The 25314-nt window shown below is 34.5% G+C and overlaps 1 protein-coding gene across 5 annotated transcripts in view; it reads right to left on the minus strand.

Moving 5' to 3' along the window:
• LOC150094589 (nuclear receptor subfamily 2 group C member 2-like) overlaps positions 1-25314 on the minus strand; it is an 808056-nt gene that overhangs the window by 205536 nt on the left and 577206 nt on the right. For all 5 annotated transcript variants that reach the window (XM_090412047.1, XM_090412048.1, XM_090412044.1 and 2 more), the window contains one exon: positions 22959-23170. In XM_090412047.1, coding sequence (XP_090268173.1) covers positions 22959-23170 — 212 coding nt within the window. The remainder of the gene's footprint in view (positions 1-22958; positions 23171-25314) is intronic.

The raw sequence follows: 25314 nt of genomic DNA on the forward strand, positions 1-25314 counted from the left end.
CCAATTTGGGAAATATGCTGATTTGGGTGCACATTTTGGGAATCCTAAAATCTTCCTAAAAGAAGTCTGTAAAACCATAGCTGATGAATCAAGTGTAAAAATCAATGGTACCAACATTAATCACATTAAATACGCTGATGATATCATTATCCTAGCAGATTCTAAATCACAGTTAGAAAAAACTATTAATATTCTAAATGACTCCTGTAAAACTTATGGTATGAAAATAAATCTTCATAAAACAAAAATAATGAAGATAGGTAGAGAAGAAGAAAATATTTCCATAAATCTCGAAAACCACTGGTTGGAACAAGTTAATAAATATGTCTCTCTTGATAGTCTCTTTTCTAGTAACCTCAACTAAACCTAGGATGGATGGATCAGCATGAATGAACCTTAAATAAAATATAGAAAAATAAAAAAAATCCCAACAAGTCTAAAATTAAAATTATATAAAACAATTATCATCCACTTGGCTACTTATGCTTCAGAAGCCTGGAGATTAACTCAACAACCAATCAAGAAACTTCAAGCATTTGAAATGCCTCAGAAAAATTAATAATACCCACTGGTTGCAACACAAGACTAATGATCAAGTCAGAATAGATTTAAACTTCCCAGATGACATAATAGATACAATCATTAAGCATCAACTGAGATGGTTTGGTCACATCCAGAGAATGGCCCCTCATAGACTGCCATATTTAGCTCTGAATGGATATATAGGAAGTAAAAGATCTAGAGGCAGACAAAGAAGTACTTGGATAAAGTTGCTGAAAGAACATTCCCATCGGCCAAGCTATAGTCATGACCGAGATGGCTAAAGATCATGATAAGTGGAGAACCTTTCTTCTTAGTGGATTCAATCCGTTATCAAGCGGATGAGGTGATAATGCTTTTGGGAATCACTGCTCTAAAGAATTAACAACACTTTTGGCACACCTGTTTCTTCTTCTTTGAGTGCCAGCTCCTATCGGAGATCGATGACCACCTTGGCAAATTTTGAGCGATCCTCAGCCACTCTAAACAGTCCCTCAGAGCTCATGCCAGCCCACTGTCTGATGTCTGCCAGCCAAGATTTTCTTCGTCTTCCTTGTCATCTTCTTCCATTTATCTTCCCCTTTATAAGCAATTGAAGTAATTTATATTTTTCATTACGAAGTAGGTGACCAAGATATGCAATTTTCCTTCTTTTTATGGTATCTAAAAGTTCATGTGATTTCCCCATTTGTTCCAGTACTTCCTAATTGGACGTTTTTGCTGTCAATGGGATTTTTAACATTCGTCTGTATAACCACATCTCAAAGGCATCAAGTTTTTTTATTGATGTTGTCTTCAAGGTCCAAGTTTCTGCACCGTACAGCAGTATAGGCCATATATAGCATTTAACCATGTGTACTCTAAGCTCTAAGTTTAAGTTGCGGTTACACAGTGTTGATTTCAGCAGGAGAAAATTTTTTCTTGCCATTTCAATTCTAACTTTTATTTTCATTTCTGGATTGCATTCTTCATTTAACCAGCATCCGAGATATTTAAACTTTGTCACTCTTTCTATTCGTTTCCCATTTAAAGAAAGTGATGAATTAAGAATCGGTTTCTTGCTTATGACCATGAATTTAGTTTTGGTGATATTTATTTTTAATCCCATTTTTTCACTCTCTTCATTCACTAGTTCCAGAAGATTTTGAAGATCCTGAATATTGTCAGTCAGGAGAGCTGTGTCATCAGCATATTGGATGTTATTGATGATTTCACCATTTACATTAATCCCTTCCTCTTTTCCTTTTAAGATTTTTTGAAATATGGCTTCTGAGTATATGTTAAAAAGAAGAGGTGACAGCACACACATCATTGTCTTACTCCTCGTTTGATGTTAATGGGGTATGTAATAATGTCATCAACTTGAACAGATGCCTTTTGGTTCCAATATAAGTTTTGAATGATCCTGATGTCTTTTTTTACCATCTAATCCAATTCTCTTTAATAGTGCAATCATTTTAGTATGTTGGACTTTATCAAATGCTTTCTCAAAGTCAATGAAAGCAAATGAATACTTCCTTGTTTTGATCAATACATTTTTGGAATAAGATTTGAGAGCAGAAAAGAGCCTCACTTGTTACCAAACCATTTCTAAAGCTGAACTGGGTAAACACCTGTTTAAAGTGAGTTTTGTAATAGGAGTTTTGCAAGTCCCAAAGGAATGGGAGATAGAAAATATTGTTTCACTTCATAAAGGGGGAAGATACAAATTACAGGCCAATCTGTGTGTCTGCAGTGGTCATTAAGGAGCTAGAGAAGTTGATGAGGAAAGGGATTCAGAAATGGGCTGATAACAGCAGTATTCTTTATTATGGTCAGCATGGGTTAGTTGGGGGAGGTCATGTTTTAGCAACCTGCTTGTTTACAACGAGGTGAAAAACTCACTGGATAAAGGAGACGTATATAGAATAGCATATTTGGATTTTTCAAAGGCCTTTGATAGGCCTTTGAAAAATCTGAAACAGATGGAATTAGATAAGAGTGAGTCAGATGGCTGATTGAATTTTAGATAAGTATCAGTAGGTTGTGTATGGAGGAGTGGTGTCCCTTAAGAAGAAAGTCACAAGTGAAGTGCCACAGGGTTCTGTTTTGGGAACATTATTATTTACTTTGTAGTTAATGAGATTGGACCAGCTTAATTGAGAAATGTAGCAGTTTGCTACCGGTGCAAAGATGAGAAGAACTATGAGAAGTAAAGCAGATGTTGTGGCCCTGAGTGAAGCTATCAATTTAATGTTGTAAAGTACAAGGTCGTCAAAATTTGGAAGGCATGGTTGGGATGTAGAGTACATAATTAATGAGGAAATTTTGAAGGAGGAGGAAGATATGAGAGATCTGGGGGTGATGGTGGAGAAACCTGAAGTTTAAGGATCACTCTGTTTATGAAATTGCTCATGATGTCCTTGGCTTTCGAAAGGTGTGCTCCTGCTGACAATTGTAAGAGGAGCACAAGGCAATATGCATGAGAACATGTCTGGAGAATTTGTTACTATACAGAAACAAAGGCAAGGATTTTCTCACTCACCTAGTCACAGGAGACGAAACGTGGGTTCATCACTTTACCCCAGAGAGCAAACAAGACTCCATGATCTGGAAACATCCACAATCTCCTGTGTGTGTAAAAAATTCAAAACTTTTCCCACTATCTGAAAAGTCATGGCCATAGTTTTCTGGGATTGCCAAGACATTCTGTTGGCGGACTTCTTGCCCAAGGGAGGAACAATCAACATAGAGCTTTACTGTGCAACATTGGACAAACTGAATGCCAACATTCAACATAAACATCCAGGATCCCTGATAAGTAGCTTGATTTTGGCAAATGACTGTTATTCCACATACACCACTTGTGAGTGGTTGTGCTGTAATCATTTGGAAACTCTGCCATCCCCTCCCACAGCCCAAACTTAGTGCCTTCAGACTTCCATTTGTTCAGCCCACTCAAAAAAAACCTTTCCAGAAGGCATTTCGCTACAGATGAGGAAGTTAATCAGGCACTGCCTGTTGAAGTTCCTCACATGAATAACCACACTCTTACACAACCTCCATGGATGGCCCCTAGTTCTCTGACTATTTGTCATATATTGAAAAATTTCACTTGCATCTATTTTATAAAATCCCTTTAATATTTTAAAGGTTTCTATCATGTTGTTGGATCCTACGTTCTACTGCAATGTATATTCTTAGTTGTTGTGGAGGTCCCACCGAGTCCTACGTTCTACTTCGATGTATATTCTTAGCTGTTGACTGACTCCACATTCGAACACAGAGAAATTTATTTTTTTGACTGCGCCACTCTATGTTCTAATTTGCATAAGCAACGATGTGGAATCAACCATCAGCTAGCAGAATATTGTTATCAACTTAATTCAGGCCGAAATTCTCCTTATTATATATATAGGGTTCCCGCTAAGATTCAAACCATTTTAATGAACGGTGCAATGAAAGAAATCAGGCAAACACAAGATTCAACTAAAAAAATTATTTAATGCTATAACACATAAATTTACATTAAAATAAGAATTTCTAGTAGGGATAATACAATTTGAGAATGAATAAGTTCTCATCAAAACATTAGCAATTTACTCAGCTGAGTATATCATTTACGTTTAGAATTTATGCATATAAATTCGAAACGTAAGATCTGGGGTTGATGATTGATAGAAACCTGAAGTTTAGGGGACATATTGCAAAGGTGGTGAAGGTAACACAGACGATTGCTGCTATTATGAGAAGGACACTGACCTGCAGAGATAAGAGGGTTATCATTCCGTTGTATAAGTCTCTGATCAGACCACACTTGGACTATTGTTCTCAGATTTGGTCCCCAGGATTTGAAGGGGATAAATTAACTGTGGAAAGGATACAAAGACGGATGACAAAGATGGTTTCAGGACTGTACAATGATAGTTATGAGGATCGGCTGAGAGAATGTGGACTGCAGAGTTTGGCGGATAGAAGAAGGAGAGGTGATATGATTGAGACTTTTAAACTGTTGAGAGGTGGTTACAGGGTTGACACTGGGGAGTTCTTTTGCTTGGTTGAACAGCGGGAAGGAGTGATGACAAGAGGCCATCCTTGGAAGTTACGAAAGGAAACTGTGAGCAAGAGGGTAAGGAGTGGTTTCTTTGTGTGGAGGGTGGTTGAACCGTGGAATGCATTGCCTGATGGAGTGGTGGGAGCAAGAACGGTCAATGAGTTTAAGGAGTGGTATGATAGACTTTGTGTTTCTTAGGGGGAGGGACCTCCCCTCGATGAGTCTTGACAGACTTTATGTTCTTAGGAAGGACCTCCTACGATGAGTCTTTTGATTCCATGGAGGCCTGAATAATAATAATAATAAAATTCTACTCTTCTTATTATCCAAGATTACAAACACAATTTCACTCTAAACTAAGCTATCGTTCAATGTACTTCAAATATTGATTCAGTTTAATTCAGAACAATCATAAAGCACAAGTCATCAGACATTCATTCAGCAACCTTTAAGTTTATTAATCTAACACAATAGTTCTCAGAAAATTCAGTCTCAAATTTACATTGCGTTCTCTCGTTACAGGCTTCTTTGTATCACACATTCAATCTTGAACTATTAATCCAGAGATACTTCATATATTATGTTTATGAGGAAATGTTTCAACTGTATCACACATTTAATCTTGAACTGTTAATTTCAGCAATATGAACTATATCATGTTCTCCAGAAACAAGCTTCGCTACTTCACACGAGGCATAGAAAAGATATCCTTACCATATATATCCTTCCATAATGAGGAAGCTATGTATAGACAGCATTGCTTCCTCATTATGGAGAATCCTAGAAACTCTCCTTGGTTCTTGAATACTTTCACTTTGAGAACACACAAATATTACAGAATCCTGGGTTTAATTAACTGATTAGTTAACTCGGGAGAATTTATCTTCTTGCTTGTAACTGTCTAACTTTCAATATTTCTTACTCATTCTTATCATCCTTTCATCCTTCTGCGAGGCGATAGGAATTTATAAAAGAATAAGAGCTCGAAGAAAGATATGTCAAAATACAGAGCGGTTCCCAGTCCTTCCTACTCCATTCAGCCCTAGGTTATTTCTCCTCTTTTTTACTCTGTTACTTCTTTTTCATGTACTGCCCATGACATCCTACTCTACTTTCCCTCTAAAATCTGGTTCTAACTGGTTTTGTTGATACTGAACTGGCTTCTTGCAAACAGTACAGTAACTCACATTAAGGCACGCGCTAGCTAAAAATAACTTATTTTCACACAGCAGCCAATCAAGTCTTATTTTGAAGAATTTCTTGGATACATTACATTTTACTAATAACATAAAAAGATTGCATAATTCACAATTTTTATCTCTGTATCAGTAATATTAATTTCATAATAATAAGTGATATTTAGTAGACAGTTTTCACAATTGCACTTCATCTCAAAACAATAAATGAACAATTAAATATTAATAAACATAACTTGAAAGAAATCATATGAATAGCATACTATTAATAAGAGATTATTAGTCTGAGGAGCAAATTTGGCTTAGGGAATGGCTGATTATGTTGGACTCTGAATGAAGTATTAATAATTTCCAATTCTCCTCATTCAGAATCCAACAATGTCCCCTCTTTTCCACCCATCACCTAAACTTGTAACCCACAAACCTTTAACCTATCCTCATAGGGAGTATTCCATAGACCTGTCACCATCTTGGTCACTCAACCTCTGAATCTTCTCTACCACCTCCTGATCCCCAAGAAAACCAGGTGACCAAATCTGTGTGCAGTAGTCAAGATGTGGCCAAATCATGGTCTTACAAATAAGAGATGATAATTTCCCTATTTATAAGTCTCCTTTAATCCAAGTAATCCTCTGAGCTACTTTACCAACTTTTGCAATATGTCCTCTGAACTCCAACTCTTTGTCCACCATTATCTCCAAGTCCCTAGCCTCATCATTTTCCTACAATCCAATACCATCAATATAATGCACCATATGCAACCTTACATTTTGCAACATTAAATTGACAATCATTATCATTTGCCCACAATGCCAATACATTTAAATCATCCTGCAGGATATCTACATCACCTTTATTAACTATTGCTCTCACCAGTTTTGCATCATCAGCAAACATCTGAATATCCCTCTTAAATCATTCCCTATGCCACTGACATATAAATTAAAGAGTAGTGGCACTTGTAACAAACTCTGATGTACTCCACTAGTTACCATCATTCTCTTAGATACACTACTCTCTGGTGTCTGTCTGTCAGCCATCCCTATCCATGCTACTAGTGTCACATCCATTCCCATTTGCTCCAACTTTTGTAATAGTTTTCCACGTGGTATTCTGTCAAATGTCTTGGCAAAGTCAAGCAGTATTATGGTGTAACCATTCCATTTATCTAATTCTGTTATCACTTTATTATAAAATGTGAATAAGTTACTAAGACAGGACCTACCCTTTACAAAGCCATGCTGCCCACTCCCACTGCAGAGTATCACATCCCTATCCACCTACTGCTGTATTTCACCAACTTTTTCAATACTTTAACAACCACTCCTGATATATTAATTGGTCTGTAGTTTGCTACCTCTGTCTTGGAACCACATTTATGCAATGGTACTATCTTACCCTTTCCATTCCCTTGGAACTCTGCCAGAGCTGAGACTTAGACTGAACAACTTCATCAGAGGCAATGGCAATTCTCTTGCACACTCACGTAGTACATGGGCTGAAATGCCATCCAGTTCCACTGTGCTCACATTCATATTTTTAATATGCTGAACTCCTCCTGTTCATCTACCTCAATGTTGATATGCATCTCTGTAACATCAGCAACTATAAAATTACCACCAGGATGAGACCTTTGCAAAATCACACGGCTACTCAATTATTTCTTTTGGTTCAGTCACCTTACTACCATGAGCTTTGACAGTCATTTTTCCTCTTACTTGTTACATAATGAAAAAACTCTTTTGGGTTTACTTTGGCCTGTTTATCTAATTCTCTCTCTCTCATAATCTGATTTGGCCTTTCTTACCAGACTAGTCACCCTTCTTGCTTGCACATTGTACTGCTCACGAGTATTCTAATCAGTTTTTTCTTTATATTTCCTCTACAATGTTTTCTTTTTTTTTTTTTATAGTTCTTGCTTTATATCCCTACTCATCCACTTAATTCCACCTCCTCCCAACCTTGGGTATACAGTCTGATACTGCACGGTCACTCTCCCCAATTGGGGAGAGTGACCGTGCAGTATCAGACTGTATAAAAATGGAAAAAAACAATCAGTTATCATTTTTAGACGTTCTCCTCATCCGGTCACCTTCAAATACTCTTACAACTACAGTTTACAGGAAACCAATGTTCACAGGTCGGTATATTCTTAAAGAATCAGCCCATCATCCTTGTCAAAAAACAGGAATCATAAAATGTCTAATCAGAAGAGCCAAAACTAATTGTTCTACTTCTAATTTTCTACAGAAACAGCTTTCTACTATCCAACAACACATGAAACTCGATGGCTTTTCCGAAAAGAGTACACAACATCTTCTCGATTCTTATAATCCACCACTAAACAACAAAGATTCAATACATCGAGCTCCAATTCCATACATCTCTGGGATTTCAGAATTCTGAAGAAATATGAGTTAACAGCTACTTATTCACCTATTAACAAATTATCTTCCCATTTTCCTTCTCCTAAAGATAAACGCTCAACTATGTCTCTTCCTGGAGTTTATCAAATTCCCTGCAACTGCGATCTCTCCTATTCTGGACAAACTGGACGCTCTCTTGAAAAAAGAATTCAAGAACATCAATCCTCCATTCATCACAACAAACCTGAAAAATCTAGATTGGCTCAGCACAGGATTGAAACTAACCACAACATCCTTTGGTCAAAAACGTGCCTCTTACATAGATCCCACTATAAATTTGAACGTTTATTCAAAGAAAGCGTAGAGGCATTACTCCATTGTCCTAACCTGAATCGGAATGACTGTATATCTGTATCAAAAATCTGGGAAAGTCTAATAGGATAATTCATTAATTCATATTAATTGTATGTTATTTAATATTATTAATTAATATCTTTATTTCAATCATGTCTCTGCTTAATAATATTTCCTTTAATACTTAGTGACATAACATCATGCGGCTTGTTCTATTTTTAATGATCTATTGTTAGTATTCCACCTTTTATTTTTTTAAAACTGTTCTTGTAATGCCACTGAAGATGGTCTGCAATTTTCAGACCGAAATATTTGGCTAATTAAATAACATAAAAAGATTGAATACTATAAGCACATAAACTTTCTTGTGTTTACGTGCTTATAGTATTCAATCTTTATGTTACAAGTATCCTTAAAATATCATGCTAATCTGTCAATACATGGCATTTCATCTTCCTATGTATCTCCTGGTCTATAGCAGCACCCAACAATGTATCTTGTTCTATATGCTTCTATCTCACAGCAGACAGCAAATGAATCATCTCCCTCAGACCTAAAATCCTCTTTAACTTCTAATTTTCCTCGTTGTAATTCTTCAGCTATCTTCAACAATACCCCATCTAGTGTCTTGGAAAATACAGTACTCTTTACATTCTCTTCTTGCAACTATATCATTTTCAGTTTTCATTTTGTATGCCGGTATCCAAGTTTTGGGAAGCGATCCCTCTTAATTGTTCACAAGTTTTTAATTAATTAATAACTATTTAATTATTAATTAATAAATAATTAATCATTATTTTAATCCATCTTTTGTATGTAGTTAATGGTCTATCTCTCTGATGATGTCCACGTAACATTGGATGAAACCTATTAGCATTTTTGAATAAATTCTATATACTTTTTTGTTACCTGTGTAAGCTGGAAAACTTACTTTAATACAAAAACTTACTTACTATAAATGAGAACTAGAAAAGTACCACATGTCCATGTGGTACTTTTCTAGTTCTTCTGAAAGTTTCATTTCCTTTCCATTAATACTCCTAATATTGATATTTCCATAATTTACATCAAAAGAAAAATTTGCTTTCATATTTTCACAAGGAAGTTTTTTCCTTTTCATTTGTGAAGTGCCGAGTTTGCTTTACTCATCATCTCAATTTTGTTCCATTATTATACAGTATTCAAAGCTCTTGAAGGATTTACACAATTTTATTGGTATGTTTTTACAACTTTTCAAATGTTATATCATTTTTTTTCTATCAGAAAGTGGAAAAGTTTCTTCTGTTTAATAGGCTTAGCCATTCTATCACAGAAAACACTGACTTTGCTGAACTGGACTACAATGTTCCATAGTGAAAGAAGTTCACTGGTTAGCAAGTAGAAAGTTTATTTATAAGCTTAAAAACACAAGATAATAACTTCAGGATGATGTAATGACTTTATTTGTTTACAAATCAACTAATTAAATCTGTGTGATATGCTCTATGTTTCTTGTTTATGAATTTCAATCTATTAGAAAATTATGTTTAATATTTACATATATTCATGGAGTCACATATTAACAAAATCATGAGAGCATTTACAGGGTTGCATTTCAGCCAGAGACTAATTTCAGTTATTCTGTAACGCACAATCAGTTACATTGTATCATATCACTATTATTCATTAAAACTGAGAATGTAACATTGTGTAAATCATATGCTATTAGGAAAGTGAAAGAATTTAAAAAAATGCCAAGAAAGTTCCAAGTTTAAAAATTATGTGACACTTTTGAAACTTAAATTATTTAATTAAATTAGTTTATAAGTAAGTAAATCAGTTAAATTATGTTGTTAATTAAACTACTTAAGTAAAAATAATCATCGAAATGGGTTGACAGAAAATCTATACTTTGCAATGAACAGCATGGGTTTACTTAGGATATGTCATATTTGAGTAATTTGCTCATATTTTCAAATTACAGACGAGGAAATTAATATATCATGATATTTTTACACTTTGCTAAGGCTGTTACATAAGTTGGAGGAAATGGAACTGGATTAGAAACTATTAGCATGGATAATGGACAAGAGGATAGCTAACTGACAGATATCATAAAGTGGTGCATGGGGTGTGTGTGTCTGCAAAATTTAAGATAACCACAGGGATCAGCCCTTGGTCCATTGTTACTCAGTCTCCACTGCAATGGCACTGGGAAGGATATGACACGAGACATACAGAATGTTTATTGATGATATGCTGGGTAATACTTGCAGAATGATATGAATGGTCTGGAATTGTGGGCAAGTGAAAATGGCTATCAGTTCAATGTTAGTAAATCAAAGTTATACACTTTCTTGTAATGAGATATCCAATGTCATATTATATATTGGTGGATTCTGCTAGAATTAACTGATGTAATAGTAAAAATTAGCAAGTGAATAACATTTATGTAAGAAAAAACAAGTATTCATTACTTGCAGGAGATAGCTCAATCTATAATTATTTGAAAATTCAAAGAATAGCTAATTATTAATTCATGAAACACAGAAATGAGGAGTGTTACTTAGGATGACTTTCCAAAATTGTGAAAATTTAAGACAGTTGTTCTTGTGGAGGTTCAGTCTGTGGCTATAGGTTTTGCAACCTTTGTGTAATATTGTGTAATCCACTTTCCATCCCTCTTCTGTGTAAAACTAGTTTTATTCTAGTGAAGTTTATGTCTAGTGGATAAGGTGTGGCGCTGTGGGGTATAAACTCCAGGATGAGAAAGAGGAGGATATTTATCTTTTGGAGAGTCCAGAATAAATTTAATTTTTGAACTGGATGGAAAAACCAGACTTATTTGATTCAGGAAGTAGAATATAATATTAATGTTTGTCAATACGAATCTGAGTTGAACAACCAGTCTTGCCCATAATAACAAATGTTGCATGAACATGGGATTTATAAACTCCAGGATGAGAAAGAGGAGGATATTTATCTTTTGGAGAGTCTAGAAAGAAATTTAATTTTTGAACTGGATGGAAAGACATGCCCAGGTCAATTTAGTGAGGAAATCTTGCAATCTTTTCCAATACCCCCTTTACATATGGAATGAAATTCTAAACACTTTTCTTGAGGAGGATTTGGATGAAAGCTATAATTATTAATAATTTTATTATTAATTTGGAATTAGCTCTGATAAAGACCAAGTCTTTATTTAAAAAGGGAATTAGTGAAACACAGCTCATGTGCACGATTAACTAAAGTTTTAATCACAGCATATTTCTGACAAGAGTGATGATGTGATGTAGCGTTAAATTATTTTCCAGTAGGCATTGTTTTTCTATACCTCTAGAACTGTAAACTGTCTTTATTTTTTAAATTCTAACAGATGGTGATGGATGTATTCTCCTAGAATTAATAGTATATATTGTCACATGTGCTTACATTTTAAGTGTTGTTCTGTTTTGTTTATCTCTTGTCATTTGTATGGATTGACAATGGCTAGGTTTCATAGCTGTAAATTCTGCAAGTAATAAATACTAGTTTTTCCTTACATAGGTCTCACTCTGTTGCTAATTTTTATTATTATGTCATCTGCTTTCAACTCTGTATTTAGTTCAATTTGACCAAACTAGAGATGCTAAAGTTTTAGTACACATGAAACTGAAATTTAGTGGTGATATAACAAAGACTGTGAGTATAACTCAGAGAATAACTGCAATCCTGAAATGAACACTGACATATAATAAGGAAGTGATTTTACTTCATTATGAGCTTTTATACTCATCTGGAATACTCTGCACAGATTTGGCCTTCTAGTTTCTAAGGTGATGCAGACACAGTGGAGAGGATGATATTAGGACTGTAAAAGAAGATTATGAGGAGAGAGTGAGAGTGGACTGCAGACACTAGCAAATATGAGAAAGAGGGATGATATGATAGAAACCTATAAACTTCTGAAAGGTTTATATAGGATACCAGTAGATGAAATTTTTCATTTTATGAAAAGTGTGGAGAGAACAAGAGGACATCCATGGAAATTGAGAATGAATGCAATTAAGATAGGCATGGAAGCTAGATTTTCCTCTCGCAGAGCATGAGTGGAATGGAGTGCCTCTGGAAGTGGTGAGTACAGGTAGTGTGAATGAATTCAAGAAAACATGCAACATTGGTGTGGTTGATATATGGCCTCCTTTACTGATTCCCTGGAGGTCTCTGGTAATAATAACAATAATTTTTAATTTTTCATTTATCACTTAATTTTCTATGTTGACAGTTCACAAGCCATATTTAAATTTTTATATTTTCTGAGGACTGGTGATTTTTTGCTAATTATCTCAATTCATGACTTTACTAGTATAGTTCGCCCACCGATTAGAGGTCCCGCGACACTTCTGCACATGTCAGAAAAAGGAGAATCCATTCCGATAATAGGGTAATCAATCTGTCTTCTGGGATGTGTTTGTTTATTATTACAGGTTGGAAAATTTAGCTTTTCTTTTTACGAACATTGCTGTTTTTAAAGTGTAAAACTATTTTGCTTGTATAACAGTTGAAAAAATGTACGTAGAGTATTAACAAAATTAAAAAAGGTATAGCATAAAACAAAAATTTAACTAAGTTTATTTTTAAGAAAGTTTTCTATAAAATAAAAATAATTATACAGAAAAACAGAAATTTTTTTCAAATGAACTTAGATATTCTAAACTTACAGTTGAGAGAACTGAGACACTTTAATGTCCTAAACCGATTAATTATTTATGACTTGTTGTGACTCTTTTAACAAGCCCGTGCAAAAAAAGGTGGGAAAAAAATACCATTATCAAATCCTTTTAATCTTCAGAGTCATCTGAATCGGTGTCTGAATCACCATCACTTTCACTTAAACTGATCACCAAAGGTTCGCATAATTCTTCGATAATTCCGTCTCTGTCCCAATACATATTTTCCAATGAGGTGACATGAAAGCAATATTTTCCCCAGTTTTGAACTGTAATACTTTCAATCGCCTGTTCTGAAAGCTTAAAAAGTTTCGACATGTCACTATCTCCAGTTCCGTTGAGATGGCAAATGAAACTTTTCACTTCTGCCCAAACATACTCAATAGCATTAATATCACAACGATATGGTGGTAGCCTCAAAGCTAGAAATCCATGCTCTTTGAGCATCGTGTCGAATTTAAATAGTTTAGTTGTGGGCGAATTTCTTTTGACCAAATTAAGCAATTCAATTTTTCGCATATCTGGGGAATGAGAAATGTTATTTGCGGAGAGGCAATCCATAAGAACTTGCTTCTTATTAGACCAATTTGGAACTTTGTTTGATCAAATAGAGTGATATGAAGTGTTACCAATTATAACAACAGCATTTTTAGGAAGGTTTGCAATCAGTTTTTCTTCTGCCCACTTTTCGAAGATCATAGAATTCATTTGCCTATGGTATTGGCTTTGTATAGTAAGTTTGAATTCGGTAAAAAACCCATTTCTCCACCCGCACACAAAATTATTATGCAGCGCGAGGCATTTCTGGTTTGTAGCACTCCACATTCTTCTTTAGACTGCCAGTATTTTCCATAATTTAAATTACTATCAATTTCATCTAGATACACAACCGGTTTTTTTCTTCCCTGAAACGTCTTACTGCTCTCAAATACTGCATTCTAGATAAAGCAATGTCACTTCGCTCCATGATAAGTTTCCTTTTATTCTGGGACTTTTTAAAACAAAATCTGATTTCATGAAGTATTTTCCTTAAAGTTTCTCTTTTCCAAGGAAAATTAATTTTTTCTTTAAGCACAGGAATCAATTTCGGAACAGTTGGCACTCTTTTCTCGACCACGTAAAATTCGTGAATAGTTCTTCTGATAACGTCTACATCAAAATCATTCAAAGCTACGGTTTCGATAGTTTTCTTTACTCTGGCGCTTTTCTTTTTAGGAGATTTAAATTTTGGCTCACCTTCACCTTTTGATTCCCTACGAATTCTTTTAACAGTTGACCCCGATATGCCCGCAATTGCACTTGCACATTTTATGACTTGAGAAAGGGGAACAAGGAGACGATTCTTTTTTGCAGAATGTCAGCACATTATTCAATATTCTTTTGCAAGAGCTACTGAAACGTTTAGCAACAGAACTTGTTGACTGTACTGGATCCATCATACAAATTAATAATAATAAAATAATAATGCAAAAAAGCGACAACAAAAATCAAGCTAGTACTAGTACAGTGACAAACAAGAAAGCATGTGATTTCGCATGTTGGCAACCAATTCGTACATCCTTCATTTCTTTCTCCCCTTCAGCATGAATCGACTATTCTTGGCAAAATGCCAAGGAGAGATCTACAAACGGTGGGCGAACTATAAAGTCATGAATTGAGATAATGAAGTAACTCAATGCTTTAGGAAAGACTGAGCAGTAAACTTTATATATAAAAGATACACGAAGTTCACTGCTGTGTAGCTTCTGTGCTCTATGTTAGTATTGCTGTGAAACCAAATTTCTTATCATTAACAATGCCTAATGTAGATGTTTAAGTGCTGCTTAATAAACATCCTTCATTGAATCAATGTTGTTTATTATCTTGATCTCAGATGAAGATTCCAAGGGGGAAGAGATGTACTTAAATACACATCAAGCAAAGCAGATTTATCAAAATCAAGCTCTCTCTCTCTCTCTCAATGTGAATCCCACCCAAACGAAAGGTTATAAGCCTATAAAACATCAGTGCTGTGACTGAGCTAAGAGTTTTTTTTCTCATTTTATATTTTTATATAATCTGAAAGCATGTTCTAGAGCACAAACATGGAACTTGTTCAAGCCACTACAGGCCTCCAATAAGCAGGGCAATGAAATTAATCTACTTGATGACAATAACAAACATCCATGCCCAGAGCAGGATTTGAACCTGCAGCCTGTTGGCTTGAGTGTGGGCACATTAAACACTGAAGCCAACCAGGATGGTTCTAAGGAATGGACTAAATTCACTAAACTAAGTTCTAAATTGTCTCGAAACAAGTCTGGATGCTTCAGAAACTAAGTGAATATCAATATAAATGACTACATAGAGATTTCAATGATTCAGACCACTTCTCTATCACAGTTTGACAATACTCATTCAACCAATCACCAATCCTCCTACAAGACATCACTGTATTAACTTTTTATTTATTTATTTTTTTAAATATCATTCATGCATGCACACAAGGAGTGGCACATACAGCATACAGTACTATGTGTACTGACTCGAGGTTATGGAGAAAGTAGGAATTGACAGGAAGTTATGGGCTATGGAGAAAACCACATGAGGAAGGCTATTTCAAAGAATAAAGGCAAAAAGACAGAAAAAGGAGGAGGAAGAGGTGGTTTAGAAGATTTGAAATGTGATAATAAATAGGTGTTGACTTGTGGCTGCTTCAATGTTTTTTAATGTTTTTTCAGGCTTAAAGAAAAGTAAACAATGACAATTGCTACATCAACCAAATAATGTCCAAGAAAATACTCACAGAAGATACATAAAAGCAGAAGGGAATGCCGATGAGAAAAGGAGTGGAGTGATTCTGTGAAAAGAGGGAAGAGTCATCATTGAATCTGATTACCCTCTTCTACATATAACATCAAGATTAAGGAGGTTTGAGATTTATATATAAGAAAAACATAGTATTAGCAATTGCATTGTGAAGTGGTGTCTTGAACTCAAAAGGATACCAAGATTTTTGAAGACTAATGAGGCAATGGATGATGTGTTTGAGCCATGAAAAGCTAGGATGTGTAAATATATCTTAAATTCTTCATCTTTAATTAAGCAAGAAAAAAAGACTAAGATGTGTAAGTCAGCCAAATGAAAGAATTTGATATTATGTGAAGATCTTGCGTATTATCAGAACTGAGGGGAAGTGAAACGAGACAACACTGTGTTTTGGTAGCAATAAAATGCATCAATTGTCCTTGTCTCCACTGGAGAATGGCAAGAACATCAGTATTTAAAGTTATACGGCATTGGATATGGAAGATCTTGAAGTTTGGAACATTTGAACACTACAAGGTTTGTATAATGAACATGGGGAAATGAAGTATACCATCATCAGCAAAACTTTGGATAAAGTTTGAGGTTATAAAGAGGTCATTTACGTATAAGTAGAAAAATCTGGGTTAAATTGCAGAGCATTGGGGTATTCTGCAAGGAAACATCTGAGGAGAGGAAACCATTCACCATGACAGTTTAGTAAATAGGCCTTTATGGCAGTCCTGATGAAATACCCTGTAAATGTCAAGGGCAACTAAATGAATTTCTCCAAATTTTTCCATGGCTTATGTCCAAAGATGACTAACTAGCTAGATCTAATGTGGAGCAAGAATGGCAGGATTCATACTGATGAACCTCCAGGCAAAGAAAACCTTGATTGCTGATCTCCATTATCTTTGAGAATTTTTTTTTTTTTTGGTGGTGGTGGTGGGGGGGGGGTGGGGAGAAGATTGAACAATAGTTTGATAGCTGATTTTTATTTTCCTTTTTTTTAATTTTTATTATTTTTTTTGGAGAGTGATCTATAGCCTTACCCCCAAGCTGTTCAGCAGATTCAAGATAAGTATAAAAAACTGTAAAGGTGATATAAAATGAGTGTTAATTCTGAAGCACAAATTTTGAGAACAAATGGAAAGAATACTATCAGGTCTGGAAGGAAGAACACTGATATTTAAGCTATTAAGATCTGCTACATGAGCCGGAGACAAGTGTTTTCTACATTTGGCCCTTTCCACTGAATGGAGTTATGTGCATTAGTGGGCAACACAGCAAAGTCTCATGTGGACTTTCAGCAATCAAAAGAATCTTAAATAACATAGACAACAAAGATATCTTCTGGTGACGATGGCAACTTTCTCACCTATGCTCAAAAGGTGTGTTCCAGAACTAATTTCGTTTATCGGATATACAAACGAAAAATGTAGAATAGTTTTTTAAAATGTACAAGTTATTCTGAATAGCTTGGCTTAAGGGAACATACCAACCAGTTTGGTCATCAATCTACACCAATAAAAGCTTTTCTGTCTCTGCAATTGCTTATAATTCACTTATCCCAATGCATGGAATCAAGCATATATCCAATCTATTCCAAATAAAATGTGAGATAAAATTGTATTGTCAAACTACTGACACCAATTTTCATCATCCTAGTACTCTCCAAAAGAATGAAAAAGGTCATCAACAATCAGCTTTTCCTCTATCTCGAGTATTAATAGTTAATCCATGGCCAATACAGGTATACCTTGATCATACGACATGTTAGGTTCCAGACTACCTTTATATAGCAAATCATTGGGGAGAGTTTTCCCCCACTTGTAGATGCATATAATGGTTTAATAGCATTTTTAAGTAGTCATATATGTGCATAAATGATGTAAAGAAAGCATTAATTTGTCGGATATACAAACGAAAAATGTAGAATAGTTTTTTAAAATGTACAAGTTATTCTGAATAGCTTGGCTTAAGGGAACATACCAACCAGTTTGGTCATCAATCTACATCAATAAAAGCTTTTCTGTCTCAGCAATAAGATTATCATGTTTAAGGATAACTGTAGAATTAACTAACAGAGCACTTTTCATTTTGTCTTTGTTTTTAACAACTGTAATAACAGTAGTGTGAGGTAAGTTCATGATGGGGACAATTTCAGTATTGTTACTAAATTTACTCATTTTAATCTTAGTATCTAATGTGAAATGTTTACGTATACTCTTCTTTTCAATGGAAACAACAGCATCCTTACTTTAAATTTTATCTGCCGCTACTAACAACAATGAAATAAAATAATTTTTTATTTATTTATTACATCACACCTCCAGGGAGTCCAAAGACTCATCGAGGGAGGACATCTACGCCACCAACTTTCATCAACTAACACCAAAGCCATCTACCGCCGACTACCACCACTAGTACTTTCACAGACAATCACAAACATCCATGCCATGGCAGGATTCGAACCTGCAGCCTTTTAGCTGGAGAGCGGATACGCTAACCACTCTATTACATAATAGAGTGGTTAGCATTTATTACATAATAGTAATAAACAGTTTATAATTCACAGAGAGATGTAGTGAGCAATGACATTGTAAACCAGTAGTTCATGAAAACTGCACATTGGTTGATTCACAGGATCATCCTGTCACTGCAGCACAATATAAATGGCATAATTAAAAATATTGCATGAGCAGATCAACATAAAGCAAAGTGTCATGTGGCAGGGTCTGTACACATTCTGTACACAAATCCACTTAGTTTCCACACATATACCATGGAAAACTTGAAAAATGTTTGCCATTGCTCTTGAAATAGAACATTTGATCGTATGTGGTCCTGAGGCCTGCTCAATTAACTGTCATTCTTTAGTCTATATTCCACCATCTCTAAATGAGTTGTCAGCTTTGTCTCTGGTTCTTCACTGTGTGTCACAGTGAAGAACCAGAAGATATAAGCTAAAAGAAAGTTTGAGCTTTCTTTAAGCTTATTACCAATGAAAGTGTGTCTCAGGTCTCTGTTCTATCTGTTGCTCTTTTTCTTAAACATTAATAACCTACTTTTTTTTGTACTAATAGCAATTATAGTAATGTTATGCATATTGCAAGAATTGCATAATTTATACAGTTTGTTACCAATGACAATCTAGATGGACTTATATCTCCTATTGGAGAGTTGAAATAACAATAAAATAATAATAATCAGAAGTTGATTATCTTTATAAAATGCAATGTAGCAATGTGACTATTCTTATGGTAAAGACTAAAAAATTAAAAGAAACTACTACTACCAATTGATAAATGTTACATGAAAATAATATTTTTATTCTCTTCTTCTCTTCCGTCTAAGACGGGTTGAGTCGTCTCTTGAGTAGGATCTTCCAGTCTTCTCTATTCCTTGCTGTTCGAAAAAGTTCCTTATATGTTCTGCATCCCGAGATGTTCTTTATTAATTTCAGCCAGGTAATTCTTGGTCTTCTGGGTCTTCATTTTTCAGTTGGAAAAGTATTGATTAGGACGTTAGGAAGTCTGACTGCATCCATGCGTACAGTGTGTCCAAACCATCTCAGTTGTTGTTTTCTAATTTTTTCTATTATTGTCTTTTTATACAATACTTCTTGTCTGACTGTGATGTTTGTTTTCTTTTCTATCCAACTTGTTCTATTTATTTTTCTTAAGCATTTCATTTCAAATGCCAACAGTTTTTTCTCCTCTCTTTTTTTAAATGTCCATGCTTCTGCTCCATAGATGACTGTTGGTATAATTATTGCTTCATATAATTTGATTTTGGCTTGCTTAGATATCTTGTTTGTTTTCCAGATTTTCTGTAATTTTCCCATGGTGGTCCATCCTATCGCTATTCTGTGTTTGAATGTTTTGAGTTCATCTATTGTTTCTGTTAGTTTTGATCCAAGGTATATGAAGTTGTCTACTTGTTCTATTTGTTCTCTGTTTAGGGTGGCTGAGATGGTAGTTCTGTTCCTCCCTATTTTCATCGCTTTTGTTTTTTGTATATTTATTTTCATGTCATATTTTTACAGGTTTTGTTTAGCTTGTTGATCAACTTTTGTAGTTCATTTGAGGTTCTTGCAAGAAGGACGAGATCATCTGCATATTTGATATTATTTATGTTTAAACCATTGACATTGATTCCAGGCTCATTGTGTATTGCCTTCTTTATAACTTCATCTAGATATATGTTGAATAGGCATGGGGATAATGGGCATCCTTGCATTACTCCTTTTTGGATCTCTATGGGTTCTGTTGTGAGTGTGTCATTTTTAATTATTCCATTTGTCTTAGAGTAATATTTTATCAGAAACTGTATTATATATTTGTCTATTGCTTTTGCTAGTAGAATTTTAAGAAGGATTTCTCTCTTGATGTTATCGAAAGCTTGTTTAAAGTCCAGAAAACAACAATATAGTTCTTTATGGTCTTCCCAGCTGTGCTCTGCTAGTTGGTGCAATGTGAAAATTTGGTCTATTGTTGAATAGTTTCCTTGGAAACCAGCTTGTTCTATGCCTATCATTTCTTCATAGGTGTTTTTTAATCTATTTTGTATAATTCTTATGAATATTTTATAGGTGTGAGGGAGTAAATTGATTGGTCTGTCATTTTTGCAGTCTCTTTTGTCTCCTTTCTTGTATATTGGGATGATCTTTCCAGTTCTCCAGTCATCTGGGATCTCTACTGTTTGTAGTATTTTATTGAATAGGGTTGTTAAATATTCTATTGATATGCTGCCTCCATATGACCACAGTTCAGTAGGGATAGTATCAATGCCTGGTGTTTTATTGTTTTTCATCTGTTTTATGGCATATCTAATTTCTTCTTGTAAAATTTTTGGGTGATCATTATTTTCTTCTATTGTTAGCATTGTAGTTTTGTTTCCTTGGTGGAAGATAGTCTTAAAATGGTTTGACCAGATTTTTCTTATATATTCAATATTCCCAGTTTCAGTCATCTTGTTGTTTATCATTGTTACTGCTTTTGCTGAAAATTCCTTTGTAATTTCTCTTACAGTATCATGGAAGACTTTTAGGTTGTTTTGTTGGTATGCTTCTTGGCATTTCTTAGCTTTTTCTTCTAACCATTTTTCTTTGGCTTTTTTGCATAGGTTATCAACTTTATTTTTAGTGCTCTGTATTTTGCTCTATTCTCTTCATTGTTTTGTTGGTTGACAAGTATCTTGGCCTCTCTTTTCTCTTCTATGGTAGCTATGATTTCTTGGGTTATCCACCGTTTGTTTATTTTGGGTTTGGAACCTAGAGTGTCTTCTGCAATTGATAACACTGTTTCTTTTCCTTCTTCCCAGTATTTTCTGCTGTTCTGGAAGATGGAGGGTTTTAATTTCAGGCACATCTGTTCTAAAAATTGATTTCTGCTTGAGCTATCTTTTAGTTTTGATAGGTTGATGTTTTCTTCTTTTCTGATATTATTTTCCTGTTGAATTTTATCTTCACTTTGGCAGTTAATATTTCGTGGTCAGTGTCAAAATCAAAACTTCTTAATGTTCGTACATTATTTACTGATCTTTTCCATTGTTTGTTTATGATGATATAGTCTATGCAGTTGTTTATATTACCATCTTGGGGATGTCAATGTATATTTATTATTAGGGCATTGACAGAACAATGTGTTTGTAATCATTAGATCGTTTGCTTTACAGAAGTGGAGTAATTGTTCTCCTCTGTCGTTAAGCTCTCCGTATCCAAATTTCCCCATCACATCCTTTTTGTCTGCTGTGAACTGTCCTATTTTAGCATTAAAATCTCCCATCACTATCATGAGTTCACTATTTTTGGGATTATCTATTTCCTGTTGTAGTTCTTCATGCAAATTTTCTATTTCTTCCTCTGAATGGTTACCATCTGGTGCATATATTTGGATTATTTTAATTGTTTGACCTTTTTCTTTTGCTTGAAGTTTGGCTGTTATTATTCTAGGAGACACTGGGTTTATTTCAATTACTGAGTGTGTAAGTTTCTTTTCAATTAATAATGCAACTCTTCTGTGTATATTATCTTTTCTTTCTGAGAAGTACAGTCTCCCTTCTGGTAAATCCATGAATCCATCTAAGCATCAATGTGTCTCTGATAAACCTAAAATACTCCATTTCAATCTTTTATTAATTTTTCCTGGACTAATTGCAATTTTCCAGGTCGGCATAGTGATCTTATGTTGAGGGTGGCTACATGTTTCACATCCTTGGCTGACCACATTGCTGATTTCTCACCTATTCTATGTGGTCTTTGAGTAGGCGCGTCGGTTGTCCCATACGCAGTAGCACTATCTCGGTTTGTAGACTTTCTCCTACTCATGAAAGTTACTGGTATAATAATGTAGTCAGCTTGCCATGCCTCTGCTACATCCTTTGGTCCACGGCACTTTATTCTTTATTCAGAGCAACCCATTTGGGATATTTTTATTAATGATTATTTATTATATCAGAGTTAAAAAGGCAAATTCTTTTTAACTTTGAACTGTGATAACTAAGATTTCACTTATATGGATCTCATAGGTTAACAAAATTCATACACTACCCAGTTTTTCTTTAATTAGCCTAAGCAAATACAAATCATTCTCGTTATAGCAAAATTGTAGAGACTACAGGAATAGGTGTTTTTATAGGTATTATTTCTGGGAAAATTCCTATGTTACTCCTCTAAAATAAACTATTATTTTAATGGCTAATATAGCCTACTTTCATTTATTTGAAACTGTAAAAAAAGGGGCACTCCTAAACAAAAGTAGTCTATATTAGCCATTAAAATAACAGTAGATGTTTTTGTTATATTGGACAATTTGCCATAATGAATTTTCTTTAGAATAACACAGCACCTAAAGGCTTTTTGGGACTTTTTCAGTAGTGACCTGGTTATAATGGTGATTGCTATAGTGAGAGTTTAATTTATTTCTTGCTATGATGAACACTAGACAACTATCACAACAAATATTTTGAATATATTTTTTTTTTTATTTACCCCATTTAAAAGAGAGGAGCTGTGATGCAGTGCCACCTTTGCCATTGTATCAAAAGCCTTGGAAATAACATTGTTCTCCTTCTGTTGATGCCGAATGACTCCATGGGGTTCTCCATTGGCAGTAATTAGAGTTATGTCACAATGACTCTGTTCTCCTGGATCTTGCTTTATGGCTGCCAGTGTTGTTACAACATTTGCAAGCGTGCTGAGGTCTAGGAAGAATGAAATTCAATATATAACTGAAAACAGTTCTAAAATAATTTTTTATAAAACTGCAACTAAAACCCAGACAAAACATAAAAAAACAAACAAAAAGAAATGAAAAAAAGAACAGAGCTGAACTGCTCGATAAGAGCAATGAAATCTTTCAAACCTTTAATTAAAAAATAAAATAAAATAATATATATATATATATTAAATTAAAGATGCCAAGAAATTATATTCTTTGTTTTAATCCTTTATCCAAGTAAGCAATAAATATATATATATATTATATATATAACAATATATAATCTAAGGCCGGAACAGGTCATTCTAGGCCTAAATCCTTGACAAGCATGATGATAATGATGATATAATAATATAATATATATATATATGTTATATATTATATATCACACCCCCACTTATTGAAAGCCAGAAGTGGCTTGAAAAAGTTCCATGTTTGGTTCCTAGAGCATGGTTTCTGAACTATGTAAAAAAATAAAAATATAAATAAGCTCTCCATAAGGTTCATCAAATGAATAATTCGGGAAATGTGCCCTCAATTCTGTGATAATTTTTGTGGCTTCATGGAAGCAGATATCGCCGAAGCCAGTAAAGCTGTGGTGGACAGTGGCAATGCACTGCAATTGGACAGCAATGAAAATGATGTTATTGACTTACTAGAGTTCCATTCACAAGAATTAACCAATGGAGACCTTATGGAAATAGAGAAGCAGCTGATAGAAACACAAGAACATGAAGCATCATAAGATACAGAGTCAAGAAAGTTTATGACAAAAGAATTAGCTGAAGCCTTTCATCTCATTGAAGCAGGATTTTCTAAGCTTGAGGAGCAGGATCCTAACAATGAGCAGTTTACAAAGGTTTATCATTCATCTAAAGAAACCATCAGCTGCTACAGCCATTTATGATGAAAAAAAGAAAAAAGCTATGCAAAAATAATGCTAGATACCTTTTTTCAAAAACCAACTTCAGTGGTAAAGTTCCCTCCTCCAGCAACAGAATTAAATCCTGATTCTCCAGCACCAACTCCATCACCATTTTCCAATTAATGTTAGCCTACCTTCTGTTTATGTTATTATAATTATTATGGGCGACTCCAAGGAGTCCTTAGACTCATCGAGGGAGGCCCCATGTCCATCACACTATTTGGCATTCACACAGTATCTATCATACTTTGCCTTGAACTCATTCACTGTCATAGCACCCACAACAGACTCAGGCAGCTTATTCCACTCATTCACCACTCTAAAAGTAAAAAATCCAGCTCTAACACCCTTACTAACCACACTCTTGTTCTGTTGTTTGAATTAAAAGAAAGAGCACAACAGTTTCTGTAACGTATTATTACAGTACAGGGGTATTATTACAGTATTACACTGTATTACTATTGCAACATAACAGCCATTATAGTATTATAATTTTTTATTACAGTATTACACTGTATTACTATTGTAACATATGAGCCATTATAGTATTATTATTATTACAGTATATGTGCTGTTCATCAGAGATCCGAGTTACATACAAATCCGACTTATAGATGCCAGTCTGGTTGGCTGAGTGGTTAGCGTATATCCACTCTCCAGCCAAGAGCTGCAGGTTCGAATCAGACTAAGAGCATGGATGTTTGTTATTGTCATACTAACTCTTTGTGGAAAGAACATCTGCTAGATAAAGTGGTCATTCTACCACTTCTAGGAGAAGGCTTCACTCCCAAAACCCAGTGAGCTATGGGAATGAATATAAGGTATCAAAATGATGTCACATGTGAATAACTAATTAACTATATATATATGTTACGGTTAAAGTGATAAATCCGGTTATTATTAATAATTACCGTCATAGCATATAGGTTAAAGTGAATAATTTACGAGAATTAATCACTTTAACCGGTTAAAGTGAATAATTCCTAGAGGAGTCTGGTAAATGTAATAAAAGCATGTTTATAGGTTTTATACATAGGTTTTCATTCTCAATAGAAATTATAACAGCTTAGGTTAGGTTAGTTTATAATGAAAAAAGTAAGGAAAGTACTTCTTTTGCACTCAATGAAATCAGAAATCATTATAAACTAACCTAACCTTTATCGGTTGGAAATCATTCTAACCTAACTTAAATTAACCTATCC

The sequence above is a fragment of the Typopeltis vanoorti genome, chromosome 22 (assembly GCF_054136105.1).
Source record: "Typopeltis vanoorti isolate ZY-2024b chromosome 22, IOZ_Tvanoo_1.0, whole genome shotgun sequence".
In the NCBI taxonomy this organism is placed as follows: domain Eukaryota; kingdom Metazoa; phylum Arthropoda; class Arachnida; order Uropygi; family Thelyphonidae; genus Typopeltis; species Typopeltis vanoorti.